We start from the raw sequence: 18,904 nt of genomic DNA on the forward strand, positions 1-18,904 counted from the left end.
TCTCTCTCTCTCTCTCTCTCTCTCTCTCTCTCTCTCTCTCTCTCTCTTTCTCTTTCTTTCTCTTTCTCTTTCTCTTTCTCTTTCTCTTTCTCTTTCTCCCATAACATTTTCACTACTATACGTGTTCTCCAGCTTTTGCCCCCACTCTCCCTACCCTTCCTAAACTACTCAGTATCAACCACGCCGCTACTGCACCCAGTCGCATTTCGTACGTCGTTCGAGCAAGTCTAAATATCAACGTGTTTTTTCATGCTTTATCTTTATCTGTAGTGTATTTTCGGGTAGAGAGAGAGAGAGAGAGAGAGAAAGTGAGAGAGAAAGAGAAAGAGAAAGAGAAAGATTAAAGAGAAAATAAGAAGAAAATAACATAGAAAGAAAGTAAACAAAAAAAAACAACAACAAAATACAACGTTTCGATGATCTAATTTGTGAACTATAATAATTGATGATTGAAAAATATGGACATAAAATCGGTGTTATCGTTAACATCGCGATGAACATTATAATTCGTCGTACGAGAATGGCACATAAAACTTTATCAGTGAGGAAGAGATCATTCTTCTTTAGGAGGATCATAAGGAAAAACAAATCATTTGTGACGAGTGTTTGACGCAATAATATCTTTTTGACGCGAATCGTCAAAATTTTGAACCTATTTTCGTGCTTTTTTTTTCGTCTTTCGTTCGTTGTTGACATTTTTTTTTCTTAACCTTTGGACGTTTCTCTTAATTACCATCTCTTTTTTTCCTTTCAACCATTGCCCCCCTTTCCCATTGCCGTTATAAACGAATACACCGAAGACGAGACCGCGCGCGACTCTAACGCGGACAAATTTTCGTTTTATCGTGGATTTATTTTTTACTACCCCTTTCTCTCTCCGCCCCTTTTTATATATATATATATTTTTTTTTTCGTTTTGTATTGCTGTTAAACTTACGAACTTAATAGATAAAACGCGCAAGTTCAATGAAACGATGGAGAGGGATGTTTAAAGTGCGCATGTTTCGTGTGTGATTGTGATATATAAACATACGTGTGAAATAATTTGTGAATCATCTGAAGAATTATCTTGAAACGTGAAAGTTATCTCGATTGATCGGGTCCAGCGTAGTAACAAGTTGAATGAAATCGTCCATGTTTTAATTGATCAACTTTAGATTAACGAAACTAGGGAGACACTGAATTTTTGTCTTCTTTATAAATGGTTTCTCTTTGTTCCTTCTTTTTTTCATTTGATATACGTAATCAATAAAAAAAGACGACAAATGACAAAAGACGACAAAATAGAACGACAAATGATTGCGATGTCTCATAGTAGGGCGTTGAAAAAGTAGGGATAATAAAGAAGAAAGAATAAAGAAGAAATAAGTAAAAAAAAGACATTTTCACGACGAAAAGTTCATATCATTATTTTTACGTACGCGTATCCGTGCGAAATTGTGATTTTAAACGAGACTGATTGACTTATTTTATCACTTAGAAAATTTTTTCAAATTATTAAATTAGATTGTTAAAGTACAAGACGTTCAATATTAAGGATAAACAATTTATCGACGTATATATATATATATTTTTGTTGTGCGTGTGCGTTTGTGAATGTGTTATCAAGAATACGTGTGTTCATATATAAATGTATAGACTTATATAAATACATATATTTATTACAAATAACAGATAGATAGTTTGAACGTTATACTTTTTATACGTGTATACGAGAAGCGCGCGGAAACTGTGTGATTTTTCTTATTGTTGTTATTATTATATATTGTTAACAATGTTATCAAAAACACATCAACGTAAAATGTTTCTCGGTGGTTACGTCTATGGTAATAAAAGCCAGAACAATCAACCTTCTTCAGCCAGGGGCAGCATTTGGGGTAGCGCTTATAGTCCATTTCGAAAGTAAGTTGGTAACATATTCAAAAATAATATGCTACATGTATGTTTATCATTTTTAGAGACGAATAATACAAATGTTGCAGTGTAGGTATTCATTAAAGGGGATTATATATTTAATTAATTTAAAACATATGTTCTTAATTAGTATCTGTTTCGGAACAGATTGAATTGTTTGTTCCAAATTTAATGACTTTAGTGAAACATCTAAAAAAAGTCCTTTATCGTTTGTATGCTTTTTTTTTTGGTTATCAATTTCAGTTTGTTCGTTTTTTATTTTTTCCTTAGATTTTTTTATTGATAATATAGTAAATCCGGTGATCACTTAAATACGTATATCATTCCTTTAAACGAAGTATTAAAGTACTATTACAGTTATTGTCACGAGAATTATCAGCACGTTCGTTTAAACACCACCCACGCAAGGAAAGATACGAATTCAGAGACTTTCGAGTTGGTATAGAACGAAGAATGAATCGAGAAAACGAAGTTAATTGTTTAACTCGAATGATAATTCGTTTAACGAACTGGTAATTAAAAAGACTTTGCATACGCACCGTTGACCTGCATCTCTTTATCATAATGTACTCGTCCAACGAAGTGCGAAACTTACTTTATTAGAATATGTATAATTATATAAATTATATATCTAGTAGTCGTCAATAGGCGGACAATAGGAGTTAAACAAATGTAATAATATTGTTAAATTTTTCATGATTTATTTTTTCCATGATTCATTTTTTCTCAAGATGTTTTTCTTTTTCACTTTGATTCTTTGTTTTTGAGTTTCCGTTGTTTACTCGTTTTCAATATTTCGTGTAGACGACTCATTTATTGGTGATATCGATGCTATAAATAAAAAATAAAAATAAAAATAAATATTCTCTCTCACAATAGAGATACAATTATCCTTAAATTTTGGACTTATCGAATTTGTAAATATACATATAGATATATATTTTTTGTTCAACTTGTTTATTCACTTTAACGATAAATCTGTCTATGTTGACAGTAAGATAATCTCTAAAGATCCTATTAACGATGACGCCTTGAATATCAATAGAAATTACATATTACAAAAGTTATATTTATTAATGGTCAGTGTGTTATGTGCTAACAGCATCGTGCTCCATGGCCGCGTGGTCCTATTCTCTCACCGTATTGATTTCTTGCTTTTACTATCCTCCATTTTGTCAGATGATGGACCTCCGTTGCGTTTCACGTGTAGCTTGAATTTAATTTTTTTTCTTGTTATTTTTTTAAAATGTATGACTGATAAATAAATAAAAAGATAAAATAAAAAATGACAAATATTTAACTTCATTGAGAAATTTAAGAGAAACATTTGGATGTTGTTTATCAAAAAACAGGATACATTTTTTACGCATCTTTAAATGCATATCTCTGTTGTGAGGAGAAAGAAAGAGAGAGAGAGAGAGAGAGAGAGAGAGAGAGAGAGAGAATGATAAAAACACAGGAAACGACGGTAGAGGAAGGTACAGGAAAGTTAGGGTTCGAAAGGGCAGACACTAACATTAAATGTGCACAGGGCGAGCTATTTTTAAAATCCCCGTTCGTTGTTACTTTCAAAGGAGTGCGACACATCTTTATATTTCAAGAAAATACGTGTTGAAAACAATTTGAATGTCGTGTGAACGAACTATTGGCTATTTATTACCATATGGAATAACTATTTATGTATTTAAGAAATTTATTGGATATTTGCTAAAGTATATAAAGAACAAATTTTTAATTAGTAATAATAATCATGTTTTTTATATTTATGTGATGCATATTTTATATTACACTTTCTAATTATTTCTTTGGTCTTGTAACTATTAGAATTCAAGTTTTATTTGTGTTTACGATGAATGCCATAACGTGGGGTCGTCCATAGTCCAAGTGCATAGAATGGAAATCTATGGGAAAATTATTCTTACCCAACGTGATGAATGACACGTACTCACTAAGAAGCTTTTTTGTTTCTTATTTACTTAGAAATACATAAATAACTTTGTTTTGAATTTTCAGGATGAAATATAAGAAATATAGAGGATACTTGTATTTCTTTTTCTATGACGTATTTTTTTTGTATTATTTTAGTTTAAAATATTATTGAATGCAAGTAAAAATTTATTATTAGTTAGAAAGTGTTACGGTGTTTTTTTTTTGATTAGCTGATTATCCTCTATTTTTGACCAGCTTAGAGAACAAGATTAAACCTTATCGTACTTCTTCATTATTCTTAACTTGGCATTTTACCAAATGAAATTCGCATATTCCGATATTTTTCCTTGAGCTCTGACAAGCCGTTCGTATCTCACTGGCATAGAGTCAGAAAATCATTATCCATCCGTACTAAAAGAAATCGAATGTCTCGAGTTTGGATAAGGAATTATTTATATCTTTTCGACTTTTGAAATTTGAGATTAAACTTTGAATACATTTATTCGTCTCCTGTGATGTAAATGTAACTAATTATTATCGAAGCACGTTTGCACTTTTTTTGAATCGTATTCGGTAAAGTTTTTCAATGTTGTGCCAAAGATTTTTGAGATGACGTTGCATTCCCAAGAAAATCAACTAACTAGCTGGTCGACAGCGATCTGAGGTTAGGTGATGATGCGTTAGGTCGCACGTTAATTACTTACTTTTGGATTTTAGCACGAACAGTACGTGTGTGTGTATCTACAACACCACCGAAATAGGTTTTGGATGAAATCTAAATTAAAGCTTTCTGGAAGTCCAGCGTTTCCTTATTGCTCTTAATGCAGTTGGCGATTGCTTGAGGACCCTACAGACTACTTCTGACTCGTCGTGTTCTCACGACATTAATTTCATACATATATATATTTTGAAATTAGAAATTTAATCGCCAACTATCAACATCCCTACTTGGCGATCATTGTGTTAACTAGGATTAGATAACCGATCGAGTAGAATTTTGTTCGAATGGTGAAAAAAAAATAGAAGATAATCTTGTACTCGACTCAGCTGCGTTATCCCTTGTTAGTTTGAAATAGGACCTTCGAAATAGAAGATAGAAAGAATACGAGATACTTTCTTCAATTTGGTCCTTTTGAAAGTTCTGTCCGATTCTATACACGCGTACGTACGTGTCGTCTATTTCCCCGTCAACGGCACATGCCGACAATCCGTTTTCGGTTCTATTCCGAAAATAGACAGGCTTTGATTCGGCGCTATAGATCCCTGGCTCTTTATTTTCAGAAGGGAAAAACATGAAAAGTCAACCAGCAATGTCCTCTTGCGTTCATGTTTTATTACGTGACCGTGTCTGATTCAGATGACACTTATTTAAAGAATGTCATTTTGTTTTTTAATTCTATTCGATCAGAGGTACGCGTAGATACCTGATCAGAACTGAGCGCCAGGTACGATTAAAACAAATGAAATTAACTTTCACGAGGAGGGTAGGGTATACGCGTTGAACGCTCCTTTAACTCTTATTTATTTATTTATTGTATTTTTTGTTTGTTTCAGTACCAACATGCCCCTGCAGGACATCACGATGGGCACAACTTTACCATTGGCAAATGGTAAGTATTGCGATATCACGTTAATGATAAACGATTATAGATAAGATTCCTTGACCAATCTCGTTTCTCATGGTCTCACATATAAACCGGATATGATTTTACGGTCTATAAACGAATAAACAAACGATTTTACAAAACGATCTTGATAACGTATTACTTTAATAATCGTTATGGTTTATCGAGATAATTATGTTACTTATCGTTATGTATATCTTCAATGATACAGATCGAATTCTTTTAATAATGTACCAGTGATATATTGCAGATGACAATAGGATGATCAATTATCTTTCCCTTTCCCCTTAACACACCCATCTTATTGCTCATTTCCGACGTAATTGACCCTTCATTGAGGTGTGTAACGATTTACCAGTCTATAAGCTACTTATTTTTCACGACTCGTTGATGATAATCACACGTGATGACATAATTATGTCTTTATAGATATTTATATTTTATCTAATAATAATTATTATACGTGATATAGGAAATCAATGAAAGAGTTGTTAGTCGAGTTATATTAGGAAGACTTCTTCTTCTACTTCTTCTTTTACGGTTGAATTACTTTTTTGTTAATATCTACGATGATGAAGACGACGTCAACGAAGACGTCGTCGACGTCGACGATGAACATAACATCGCGTCTAGTCGTCTTAGCCAATGCGGTCGACGGAGGACGGTGAGAATACTCACCTAATTGTACTCATCAAGATGAAAGAGAGGACAACGAACTTGCTTGCCTAGTGGCTTTTGCTTGCACACCGGCTGAATCTGGTGTATCTACGGTATGGCGTAAATTTGCCCCTTACTAGACGAATCTGTGCCAAATGTGTGCCGTTTCTTCTTTTGAGAAGGCTCGGTGCCGATAATATTTACGCGGTCTAACTGTCTACTTTAACAATCGTATAGCCTTTCTACTCTCTCAAGTCTCTCTTTTATATCTTTACGTTTTCTTGTCTTATAAATATTTATACTTAGAGGGTGGGCGGAGAGGGGAGAGAAGAGAGGAGGAGGATGAATAGAGGTGGGTAGATTCGAATCGATCTATCTTTGATTTGAAATTATTTGACTTTCATTTTTTCCTATTTAAACGTTCGAATTTACGGAACACGTAAACGATTTATACGCAAGCATATATATATTTACATAGGGGTTGCGCGTTCGCAATCGTTTTGTTTAAATGAGAGCGCAATGTTTCAACCAATCGGAAATACGACGGAGAGGTCTGATTAATTTCGATCGCGAGAACGCTATCAGGAATTTAGGACACCTGTCCCACGGCGCCAAGCAAGCGTCTATGGCAGCAAACGGCGAACTCAATTTCCATTTGGCGGTAGGATTGAATCAAATTTGCCAAGTCAGTTAAAAAAAAAAATGAAAAAGAAAGAAAAATTGAATATGTGGTAAGTATTACTACATACATTGCAAAATGACGATCATTCGCCTTGTCGAAATTCGTTCATCGCGATCTCGGATTACAGGAAGCAGTGATCCATTTATTTTGGCGGTTCACAAACGTTTTAAGCGGTAAGTAAGAAGAAGTGGGAGGACGTCGCGACGCCTCGCGTATTTATTTCTGTAACAACATACACTATGCTTTGCCGTGATGATAGTCGCCTGCGTTATTCCACGTTATTATATACATTATACATATTTGCATTGCGACGTAAAATTTGACGAGGATTTACGAAAACATTTCTTCTTCTTCTTCTACTCGAAAGAGAGAGAATACATTGAGAGAACGGAACGATAAATTGTTTGCTGTTGTAACAGCAGGATATTAGAAATAAATGTTATCTACGAGACATCATTGAATTTTAGTGATCGCATTAGATATATATATATATATATATATATATCAGAGAAAAAAAAGCGAAAAGAATATTTGAAAATTCAACAAATTCAAGAATCTATGCTATATATCCCATAGATTATTTCGAGAAAGGGAGAAAGAGAGAATCGAGTTGTTGAAACGATACTAAACAATCCTACTCTCAATATACGTCGTAGTAAAATGCGTGCTAAAATTCTGATCGCCTCGGAATAAGTCGTAAAGTTATTATTTTTAACCACCGCGGACTACTGTCCAGCCGGTAGTCTAAGAAAATCAACAGCGAACGTTTGCTGGTGCTGCTTATGCTGCTGCGTAGCCGTAAGCTTTTCTTGGGAAAAGAGATGAAGTTCTAGTAAAAAAGGGGTGGAACGCGATCGGAAAGTCTAGCATGGCTGCATGCTAAGATGATTTCCACGGTTTTATTGCGGGTAGGTCAGGCCAGATTGGAGAATTGCCCGCCAAAATAGATTGTTCAAACCGTTCCGGCCTAAATGTGTCATCTATAAATACGAGAGCCCGGTTGGTACAAGAGAGTGAAAGAGAAAGAGAGAGAAGAGAGAGAGAGAGAGAGTGAGAGAGAGTGAGAGAGTGAGAGAGTTAAAGAGTGCTTGGTACGCATCGATACACTTGCAGAGAAATTATCTGAAGTATAATTCGCGCGCGCGTGCGCGCATATATTCGTGAGTCATACGTCGTTTCCCTGCACCCTAGACACCTTGTCCCTCGAGTTTCTTCATCTTCTTCTGCTTCATATTCTTCACTCTTTTAATTTTCTCTTCTTCGTTTTCTTTCATCATTTCGTTTTTTTTTTTCCAACGTCTGCGAAAGAAGCTTGTAAGCCGTCACTGTCGTTGACCGTTTCGTCGCCGCTTTTATTATTAGACTCCCTCGATAACACCTCTCGAAGAAACATAGGGATTTATTCCCCTTCCCCCTCTCATCTTTGTATCTCTCTTTCTCTTTCTCTATTAACGTTCAAGGCAAAGAGTGACAACGGCCACCACCGAAGAGATGATATCTTTTTAAATGTCGCGAAAATGTTGTCAGAATTGAACTTAAAATCAAGGATTTTATGTGTCCTCGAGGACAAATTTTACCACAAATATGGCGTCGTCCCCTCCTTCTTTCTCGAAAGTAAATTCACGGAAATTTATTTAATTTTCTTGAGAATTTCTTGAAGATAATATCTATGTATATAAATGCGTGTAACAGCATATAGATATTATCCTTTCATGCGAATTCATTAGACTATTAGATAAGTTAGAAGCTTTTAGAGCTAGAAATTCGTACGTGCTTCTTCGAACACGTAACCTTCAAAAGCTTAAACGTCTAACACCGATGCGAATATATAGATTGAAAATATAATTTTAACCGCAGGTTGGTTGTGTTACGGCGCAACCTTTGGCTAACAAAGACGATCGTCCATCGTTTCAGTTCCGATTCGTCTTGTCGATCGTACGGAAATTTATTCTTCTTCTCTATCTTTTTTCCCCCCTCCCCTCGCCCTTTGTTTTTTTTCTTCTCGAAAAGGAAGAAAGAACAAGAAAATATATATATGGGCAAATCAAACACACGCGTAAGAAGATAATCGAAGTGATATCGCGACGTAGATATGTAACAAAAAATATCTCAAAAAGAAAAGTACTTCGATTAGGTGTTCCGTTCTTGTGGCATGGAATGTAGTAGGTCAAGGTTAGATCTTCCGTCGATCTCACAAGACAACGAGGATAGACCCATAAGGATCGAGATTAAATTCGGTACGATAATAATAAATAATCGATTTAAACGCTGATCGAATTTTTAATCGATGACAAATTATTTGTCCGTCTTGCGAGACGGTCGGATGGACGCAAACACGCACGCATGCGCGATTGAGAACTATATTCGATCATCGAGATATAATAACCAAGAATTAAAAAAAAAAAAAAAAAAAAAAAAGGGAATAAAATGTCAATGGCGTTTTCCGTCTTTATGACGGAATAACGAAGGATCGTGAGTTAGTATAAGATCGTAAGTTCGGAAAATTGTAGTGTGAAAAAGTTTTGAAATGATTGTTATCGAATGAAAGATCTATTTCGATTGATTTTGGAATTTATACATGTATTTATACACGTGTATAATTATAAACGATGCGTTTAAGTTTTATCATCGAGTGTTTAAACAACAGAGTGTTTCACTTTAATGCGTTAATTTTTGTTCTTCACGTTGTTGCAGGTACAAATTCAAAGTCATCTGAGAAAAATTTTCCTGTTAGCGGTGTCGTCGAAGGTGTACCAGGAATGGCATCCGCAGGGGTTGGAAGAACGATGAAGGAATACGAAGATCAGCTCGGTGCTTTGAAGAAAGAAAACTTTAATCTTAAATTGCGAATATATTTTCTCGAAGAACGTATGGGGATTACTTCCGCCGACGAGGGTGCGATTAAAAAGAACATCGAGTTAAAGGTCATTATCCGAGTGCCAAGTAGTAGTTAGTCATTTATCGAACATTGAACCCGCGTTCGCTTTTTTGCATTTTATAATAATATATAGAGTTAGTAATAGTAGTAGTTATTGTCTCGTTGATATTGAAAAAGATCGATAATGTTATCTATTCATGTGTATATGTAACTAACAGAAAATATCGAACGGTGACACGGTGTTTAGGTAGAAGTTGAGTCGCTTAGGAAGGAGTTGGCAGAGAAGCAGGAACTTCTTAGCCAAGCGGCTAAGGCATTCGAGTTGATTGAGGAACAAAAGGAGGTCTCCTCGAGGAATCAGACACAATATGAGCAATCTCTTGAAAAGGAGCGTGAAAGGATCGTACAATTGGAAAAAGGTCGGTAATGCTATTAAATTATTATTTATGTTTATCCTTATAAAAAGAGGATTGAATTAACTTCATTCCTTTGGTTATTTTATTATTATTATTATTATATTTTTCTTTCTTTTTATCTACTCTCAGAACTCGAGGAATATCGAGAAAGAGCAACTGACGCCTCAATTTTTTATAAAGAAGCATTTGGTGTTACGCCAGAAAAAGCTTTGGAAAATGAAGAAAAGCTTCACCAAATGGAAGAACTCGTTGCATCGCTCGAGGCTGAGGTAAGTATTATTTAAAATCGTTTAAATTCTACATATAATATTCAAACGACGAGGGAAGAATATTATAATTTTTCGATTGGCTTCTTTCTAAATTAATCGCAGTAAACAAACGGCAGTGGTAACGGTCTTACTTTCCTTTTGTTACCACAAATATAACACAGTTCGATAAGCTGACAGTTAGAAAGAATTAATCAGTATGCTGTTACTCGTTGAAGAGATAGCAAACGCGTCTCTACGGAAGGAATATTTTTTAATAAACATTTATCATTCCTTTCTTTATTTTCTTTGTTTTAAGATAAGAAGTATCATTTATTCGTTCAACAGGGTTTTTAAAAATAAAACTAGTGAATTTCCATTAATCGTTCTTGTAAATTTTCCGACTATTCGTTAGATCGATCGTCAAATTAGTTAGTTTAATAAAATCATACGAATTATTATCTTCTTCAGGTAAGACAAATAAGTGGTAGCTTAGAAGAAGAACGTGAATGGGCTCAAGAATTAGAAAGCGAAAGGGATCAATTTAGAGATCGTTTAGAGGCTGAAATACAGATGAGAGAAAATTTGGCTACCGAAAGGCTACGAGATATCGATGAATTGAGAGAACGAGTTCGAGAATTGGAGGATCAAGTTTTTAAAAAAGATACTATCGTTCAGCAATATAAAAATGAAATAAATGAAAAAGATAGGGTGTTAAAGGAGAAGAACACGTTACTGGAAGAAAAGTGTAGGGCATATGAAGAAATATGTTCAGTTTCTGATAGAAGAAAAAGACAGATTGATCAGTTGAGAACGTCAGTAAAAGCAAGGGACGATGCTCTGACTGATCTAAATAATAAACATCGTACTCTTTTATCTCAGGTGAAGAAACATTTCTCCCAAAAATTCGAGGGCGTTAGAGTTAAAACGTAGAACAACATTTATTCTTACATTCGGTTATTTCTCTTCCAGTTCGAAAACGGCTATACAAAACGATCACCGGTAAGCAGCCCCTCGACAGTAAATCCATTTATAGAATCCGTGTCGCCAAGGATGGCACAAAAACTAACTTGTCTGCAGGGTTCAACGAATAACGATAGCGCTGCGTTTGATCGGGAAGCAAACAAGGAAAGACTCATTAAAGTAAAGTCGCCTACAATCATGATGACCAGTATGGATGAAAAGGAAACTAAAGATTTAGCAAAGGTAGCTTTCCATAAGTTCTCAACAATTCTCCATTTTTTCCTTTTTTAGGTTTGTATCCATTTTGTTATTTGTACAAATTGAATCCTCTATTGATAGGAATTGCAAGAAAAGGAACTAGAGTTGAAGCGACGGGAGGAAGAAAAAAAACAGTTGATTTTGAAATTGTGTAACGTGCAAAAACAAGTTGAAGTTACGGATCAAAAATTCAAAAAGATGGAAGGTGAACATCTAAAGGCTGTTAAGATGATCCAAGGATTTATGGAAAGGCAACAACAATTGGAAGATAGAATAGCGAAGAAAGAACGGAAGATAGAGGAATTGGAGGCTGAATTGAATAGGTCATCTGGATACGAGGATGTGAAAGCAAGAAGACGCGATGGATCTGCCAAAAAGGAATACAGTGTTGAAATTACTGAAAATCCGGAACATGATGATAATAGCAATCAGGTCGATATTACAATTTATGGACTTTACTCGATTATCTCTACGTTTTTAAATAAACACCCCTTAGAGAAGAAATATTGGCATGCAAATCAAGTTTAATTGAAATGTTACGAATAGTAATAGATGATTTCCAGTTTGAAAATACGATATTTGTCGTGTGGTATCAACACATTGAAGTGAAATTGTTTATGAAACGTAGAGATATCACGGTAGAAGCAAGGATATAATCACTATTTAAATTATAAGAACAAATGCATGACTTAGTACATCAAACTTTTTTGTTTCTTTCAGAATCACTGAATTTTACTTCTTCTACTTCTCCTTCTCTGCTTTATGCCATCACTACTAGCAATGCATGACAATTACTGCTATGAACATCATTCATTATCGCGACTGCCTTGCAGCATAAACAGGCAATAACGTATTTCTTTAAATAAAAAAAATGCTTTTCAGTACATATATATACATATATATATATATATATATATATATACTATATATAAATATGTAGTCACATATAAATAACAAAGATGTATAGTAGATATATTCTTATATCTTTTTTAATACTTAACTCAGTTCATTATTATTTTTGTAATTATTTTCTCTAGCCTATTATATGTGACTATATTGATTTAAAGATTTATGTTTAGCACTTTTCGAAGTATAATAATATAATTTGATTAATACATATCATATTCTTGATAGATATTCAAGCGTTTTTTTTTATTTAAATGAATAGTTAAATTCGAAAGTTTATATATTAATCATCTTAAGTTCAAATGCGATTTTGACTGTTTTATAGTTAAAAGTTCAAAGTAAAGTTCGTACTTATGAATGCGAACAAAAATATCACACGAATAATGAAATCTTCATTTCTAATAACATTTGTGGGTGTCAATTAAATCTATTAGAATACACAAGAAATGTCAATATATTACATTGTAGATTTTTATCCGTCCGTTCGTGCACACTTAGATGTTCTTGTAAATAGCCGTTAATTTATTTTTGTCACATTAAAAATAGTACTCGAAATATCTTGTGTATTTTTTTTTTCATTATATCTTTAAAAACACAAATTTTAAAACGAAATTGTGCGCGTCACAATAAGACAACAACAACAACAAAATTAATCGCATTTACGAGCTATATTACGTATCTCTCATGATCATCGCCTTTTGATTTATTCTTTTATATTTTTCTTCATTCTATTTTTCTCTGATGCACGTCTCTTACGAACGTTATACTTCAGCATGAATCTTACTTGGATATGTGTCGGTATATTGTTGATAATATAAAATGACGTGGCCGATTACGTTGTAATTATAAAGAAATAGAAATAGAAAAAAAAAAAAAAAAAAATTCAATTTTACGAAATAAGGAAATTTCCTTAAGAAATATCGCGTGGAATCACGTGATGTCCGGGCTTCATGGAATCTCGGTGATACCAAATTGAAAGCACGCATGCCGTCTAATAATAGTGATCGTGTATCCCAACGTCTTGCAGTCCACGCTCGGCAGTGTTCGCACGAAAATTCATCTCGACTGGTTAATCACCATCGTGTGATTTTCCTTTTTACGAACGAACGACCAATAAGAATTAAATTAATTACAAGTAAAAATTACGCACGGTTCGTTACCGCGGTTCATCATTAACGTCGTGTGTCGTCGAAAAAAAAAATTTTAAAAAGAAAAAAAATATATATAAAACTTTTGTTTTTTCTTTTACACAAAATTCATCGGATTTCGGGAATAAGAAAAAGAAATCATATTAATTAATGTGACACTATTTATTCGAGTTTAAAAATAGCAACGATCGTTCTTATTGGCACTATCACGTTTCGAAAATAAAAAAAAACGATAACGAAGTATACACACTACTACGGTCATTCACAGTGCTAATTACATTTTAGCGCTCGCGTTGAATACCAATTGGGATTCGATCTTTTCCTTTTCCTATTTTATTTTATTTTATTATTTATTTATCTTCATTTGTTTAATGTTCTTGATTGTCCATTCTATCTTTGACGAATTGGAAAGTTAAACTTACTACACGTAAAACATGTTCTCCTGTTTGTGTGCCTCAATGCGGATGGAGGTAGGTGTATCACGATATCAAAAATAGATTGATATCGTCCAAGATAGGGAAAAATAATATCGAGAATATTAATTTTATTTTGTTTCTTTTTTTTTTTACGTATACCCAGGATTTCTGTTTTTTTATTTTATTTTTTCAGCGAGTATGTTTTAAAGTGCACACAACAGGATACTTGCTCTACATGTGTACATGGGAAAAAATTATACAAAATATTTGAAATTAATATTAATTTTAATTAATACGAAGGTAGAATTTAGGTATCGAGTTATTTCGACTAGGACAATCGATAGGAATTACAAATTGAATCTTTTTCTTTTAGGGCCCAGCCGTTATCACGATTGTTCCCCCGCGCTCTTGGCCAAAGAAAATGAAAAATTAATTATCGTTGAAAAATCGAATTCCAGTAGTCGTCTACGTCTTCCGATTTTTGTTATAATATAATGATAATCGTCCAATAAAAAATAGAGAATTTTTAATTATCGTGACCAATCTTATTCTCAATTGCATATACGAACTGTAGTTCGCATTTCTTTTTGTAACATTTATATCTGTAATTAAATTTATTGTGTTTTATCAATAAAAATGAATTCTTTTCTATATCGATCTGTTTGAGTTTTATTCACGATGAAAATCCTTTTTTGTGTGCAGCAACGGTTTGAAGAAATGGAAGCCAAAATAAACGACCTGCGAGATCAGATAGAGACAATCAAGGCGGAGAAACATCGTCTGGAAAAGCAAATACAGGTTGAATCAGAGGTATGATAATTTTTTTTCTTTTATTTTTTATTTTTTCTTAAATCAGCTATTCTTCAATGTTTCGCTGAGATCTTTTTTTCCTCTTTATTTTCTGAATCAATTTATAAATCGAACGAATATTTTTATTTTGTAGGAGTTACAGGAACGACTCAACGACAAAGATCAACGAATAGAATTTTTAGAAATAGAGAAAAATACGATGAAAGAAGAATTACAAGACAAGATCACCGAACTTGATAAGTTGAAACAAGCGACCGTGGAAATTCCCGCCAAGGAATCCTTCGAGTCTTCGGAACATACAAAATTAATTCAAGAACTAAATCTACGTAACGCGGAAATCGCTGAGAAAAATCAAAAAATCGAGCAGTTAAGCAAGGAGTTGCAAGTGAAGACACATAATCTTCAAAAATTGGTGAATACCGAGTTATGGAGTAAAAACAAAGAAATCGCTAAGTTGCACAATCATATGACGGCAAACAATCAATTGGATAGAAGCCGAAGCAAAACTGATATTCCTCAAGAAAGCGCTAGTACACATTTTGCAACTCTTAGTAAGGAATTAAATGACATTGGTATTAAAGTATCTTTTATCAACGAAGTTATTCAACTAAATTACGTGAATGGAAACGAGTCGATAGATGTTAAAACGATGACAGAATATATTCAAACATTGGTAGAAAAGAAAAACGAATTGGAGAAAGAAGTGGATTATCTTAATTGGTTGAAACTTGTCACAAGACCCGACATAGCAGCAGAAATTGATGAATGTGAGAATGAAAGTGAAAGAACGAAAAGATATTGCGAATTGTTACGCGCTCATTTAAAGAATCTCGTTAAATTGATGAAAGATATTCTGAAGAACGCGAATCATCTTGATGCGATTCATCACGATCATAATCAAATTGTATTGGAAGTGCTCCTAAGTTCGAATATATTTTCCGATGATTTTACGCAAGTTCTCGAAAAGATGACCAAACACAATGTGATCGTTGGTAATAATAAAAATGTGATTGAAAATAACGAGAAAATCGACAATGCCGTGAAAAAATGTTATTCCGAAAATATTTTGGATTTACCAAAAAATCATATGACTACGCAATCAGATTCAGAAGCTTTTTCGGAACCTGATAGAATGGTATCTATGGCTAGAATCGGTTTACAAGAAACTCAACACAAATCTATTAATCGCTCGAGATTTAGCAAACATACGAAAACGTTTAGCGACTCGGAGGATTCGATTGATTATATACCATATCATAAAACTTATCAAGATGATTTACATGATCTGGACGCGAATCGTCATATACAGGAACTGAAAGAAACAAATAATCTTTTATATTCCGAATTGAGTGCTCTTAAGAACGATCTTACTACAAAAGTTTCCTATGATGTCGTACGTACCTTTTTTTTCTCTTTTTTTGTTTTTATTATAAAATCTAGTTTCATGTCAAATTTATGTGTATCTTTGTCTTACTTTTAGATATTCGATGAAAAGTTGGTACCGCTCATTTTGAAACTTGAAAAGTCACAAAAAGTTTGCGAGAGATTGCAATCGTCTTTAGACAAAAGAATACATGAGTGTCATGCTTTGAGAAAAGAGAGTAAACAGAACAGTATACGGAAAGCACAACTCGAGAAAAAAATAACAGATGTGGAGAGTATGGTCGCTGAAATGACTAAACAAAAAACTGAACTTCTGCAGTATAAAGAAAACACAGAGAAGAAGACAGCTGAGATGTTAATGGTTCTTAAGAGAGAAAACGATCGAGTAAATATTATTTTTTTTTTTTTTTTCAATTAATTTTAGTCTTAAATGATCTAACTATACTGTAACACTTTTTTTTTTACATACTTTAGTTGAGGTCCAAAATAAGAACAATGGAAGAAGATAACGAAACTGCCAAAGTAAAAATATCAGCCTTAACGAAAGAGTTAGATCATCTTACACTCTTACACAGTCAAATTCTCGTCGAAAATACAAAATTAACTAATGAGAAATTAAGACTTGAACAAGAAGTACGAAAAACTGATAACAGATACGATATGTCTGTTCGTTTATTGCAAGATAAATTTAGTAAAGAGGTAAGACACTCACCGAACTATTTATTTCCTATTTTTATCTTTACTGGTAATACACAACATAACACATGTATGAATTTCTTTTATGCAGATCTCAGATTTGAATCAAATAAATGATTCCCATAGAACAAGAGTTGAAGAACTCGAAGCTACCAATAAAGAACTTCGAAGACACCTTGCTGTTTGTGAAGCATGCGATTCAGCACCAAGCTCGAGTGGGATTTCTTCGATACCAACTGATTCCACATTAAAACAAACATGCGACGAAATTATTCAAGAATACCAAAATTATAATGCAAGTGTTTACAAATACTTTTTTAAGAAGAAGAAATAAAAGTTTGATTATGATTAATATATCTTATAATTTTGACAGGCCTCGCAATATTGGCAACCAATAAATTATCAAAATCTCGGTGGACGGAGTAAATCCAGTTGTTCACCTGATTTAGGCATTGAAAGTGATGCAACAGTTAACACAATAAGACCACTACAAGATACTTTGAAGATTACCGAGTCAATGACCAATTTACTTAGCGATGAAGACAATAGTAATAGGAATGCTGCTGCTCGAGAGGTAGACAGTGATAGCCCATTGCCAATTGAAGGTACGTTTTAATTCATTTGATTTTATTTTTGAGATTTTCTATACTCTTAAACAGAGTAATATCGTTTGCAAATGTGTATATGAACAATTTCTTCACTAATTATATCTTATTGCTTTTATAGCAATTTTAGCTGGACATAAATATAGTATGTATCTCTGATAAACAATTTAATTATTGTGCTTTTTAATCTGTTTAATTTAGTTTAGATAAAAGTTAGCGATTCTAGTGCTTATTTTTTCTTTTTATATCTTTAGCATCTTCTATATTTTGATTCATTGATTCAATGTGATTCAGAATATAGTATTTTTGCTTATATTTAAAAAATGTTTTGTGCAACTTCCACTTACCACATATATTAGCTTATTTGAAGTTATAATATCTTAGATCATTGATTTATCGGTAAAATTTATAGGACTTGATGAAATAGAAGCACTCAAACAAGAAAATGAAACGCTGAAACGGAGGTTAATGAAAACGAGAAGAGCTCTTGAAGATACTTTTCAACACTTGTCAACATCGAACAAGAACAAGAAGAATGTTGAAAAGGCAATCACCAAACAATTGATGATTACAAAAAATATACTGAAGAAAACAAGAACTTATGATGAACCATTCGACAACTGATGTGAACAAAAATATATACAAAGACCAAATTGAATTAAATATGTCTGTAGAAGAGAAAGCAGATACAAAATGGACAAGGTTTTGCTTAACCGATTTGCATTAACCTTTGAATTGTCCATATACACACAAAACACGAAAACATTGTCCCCAATTTTAATTGTTATATATTTTAGAATCTAACTGCTATACTATTCTACAGACTTATATTGTTAATTTTTTTAATAACGAAACATTTCGAAGTGACATACATAAATGTTACGAATATTACTAACAGCGATATTCTATCATTGTAATTTTTGTAAAACACGGACAAAAAACAAAAGATAAGTATTTTCTTACTACAACGAAATGTTTTCGAGAAGAAACGAAAATTAAAAAACCATTTATGTGCTTTTTAAAATACGCGACTGTATAATACGATATTTGTATATACTTATGTAGAAAGATGGCACGCAAAACATTGTATAAATCCATTTTGATTTATACTTTAGTGACTTCTTTCTTTTTTTTTTTTTTTTACAGATTAAGTTTAGCAAGAAACTTATTCTTTTTTCAATGAATTATTTTATCGATTACAAGAAATCACACGCGCGAAAATTCAAAGATGTGTTGTATCATTATACGGCATCTGTACATAGTCTTCATAAATAATAAAGTGCCATTATTATTTGCGGTTTGAAATATTTTCTTATTTCGTTATTTTTAGACGTATTTATATTCCTATTCTTTATTTTCTAATTTCTCTTTAC

General features: G+C 33.1%; 1 protein-coding gene across 4 annotated transcripts in view; it reads left to right on the plus strand.

Moving 5' to 3' along the window:
• Positions 1-18,465, plus strand: part of LOC106787593 (centrosomin) — a 19,577-nt gene extending 1,112 nt beyond the window's left edge. Inside the window, exons 1-16 of one of the 4 annotated variants that reach the window (XM_014750103.1) lie at positions 180-1,902; positions 5,398-5,453; positions 9,502-9,731; positions 9,933-10,104; positions 10,231-10,370; positions 10,818-11,228; positions 11,319-11,552; positions 11,649-11,999; positions 14,740-14,847; positions 14,981-16,240; positions 16,328-16,615; positions 16,705-16,929; positions 17,018-17,221; positions 17,300-17,531; positions 17,653-17,676; positions 17,944-18,465. In XM_014750103.1, the coding sequence (XP_014605589.1) occupies positions 1,775-1,902; positions 5,398-5,453; positions 9,502-9,731; positions 9,933-10,104; positions 10,231-10,370; positions 10,818-11,228; positions 11,319-11,552; positions 11,649-11,999; positions 14,740-14,847; positions 14,981-16,240; positions 16,328-16,615; positions 16,705-16,929; positions 17,018-17,221; positions 17,300-17,531; positions 17,653-17,676; positions 17,944-18,155 (4,275 nt within the window). In that variant the 5' untranslated portion in view covers positions 180-1,774 and the 3' untranslated portion in view covers positions 18,156-18,465. Of the gene's footprint in view, positions 1-179; positions 1,903-5,397; positions 5,454-8,820; positions 9,045-9,501; positions 9,732-9,932; positions 10,105-10,230; positions 10,371-10,817; positions 11,229-11,318; positions 11,553-11,648; positions 12,000-14,739; positions 14,848-14,980; positions 16,241-16,327; positions 16,616-16,704; positions 16,930-17,017; positions 17,222-17,299; positions 17,532-17,652; positions 17,677-17,943 lie in introns of those variants that run through there. The other 3 variants (XM_014750106.1, XM_014750105.1, XM_014750107.1) reach the window with 3 other exon arrangements.
• The last annotated feature ends 439 nt before the right edge of the window (positions 18,466-18,904 follow it).

The sequence above is a fragment of the Polistes canadensis genome, unplaced genomic scaffold (assembly GCF_001313835.1).
Source record: "Polistes canadensis isolate GaletaPanama2010 unplaced genomic scaffold, ASM131383v1 scaffold_107, whole genome shotgun sequence".
In the NCBI taxonomy this organism is placed as follows: Eukaryota; Metazoa; Arthropoda; class Insecta; order Hymenoptera; family Vespidae; genus Polistes; species Polistes canadensis.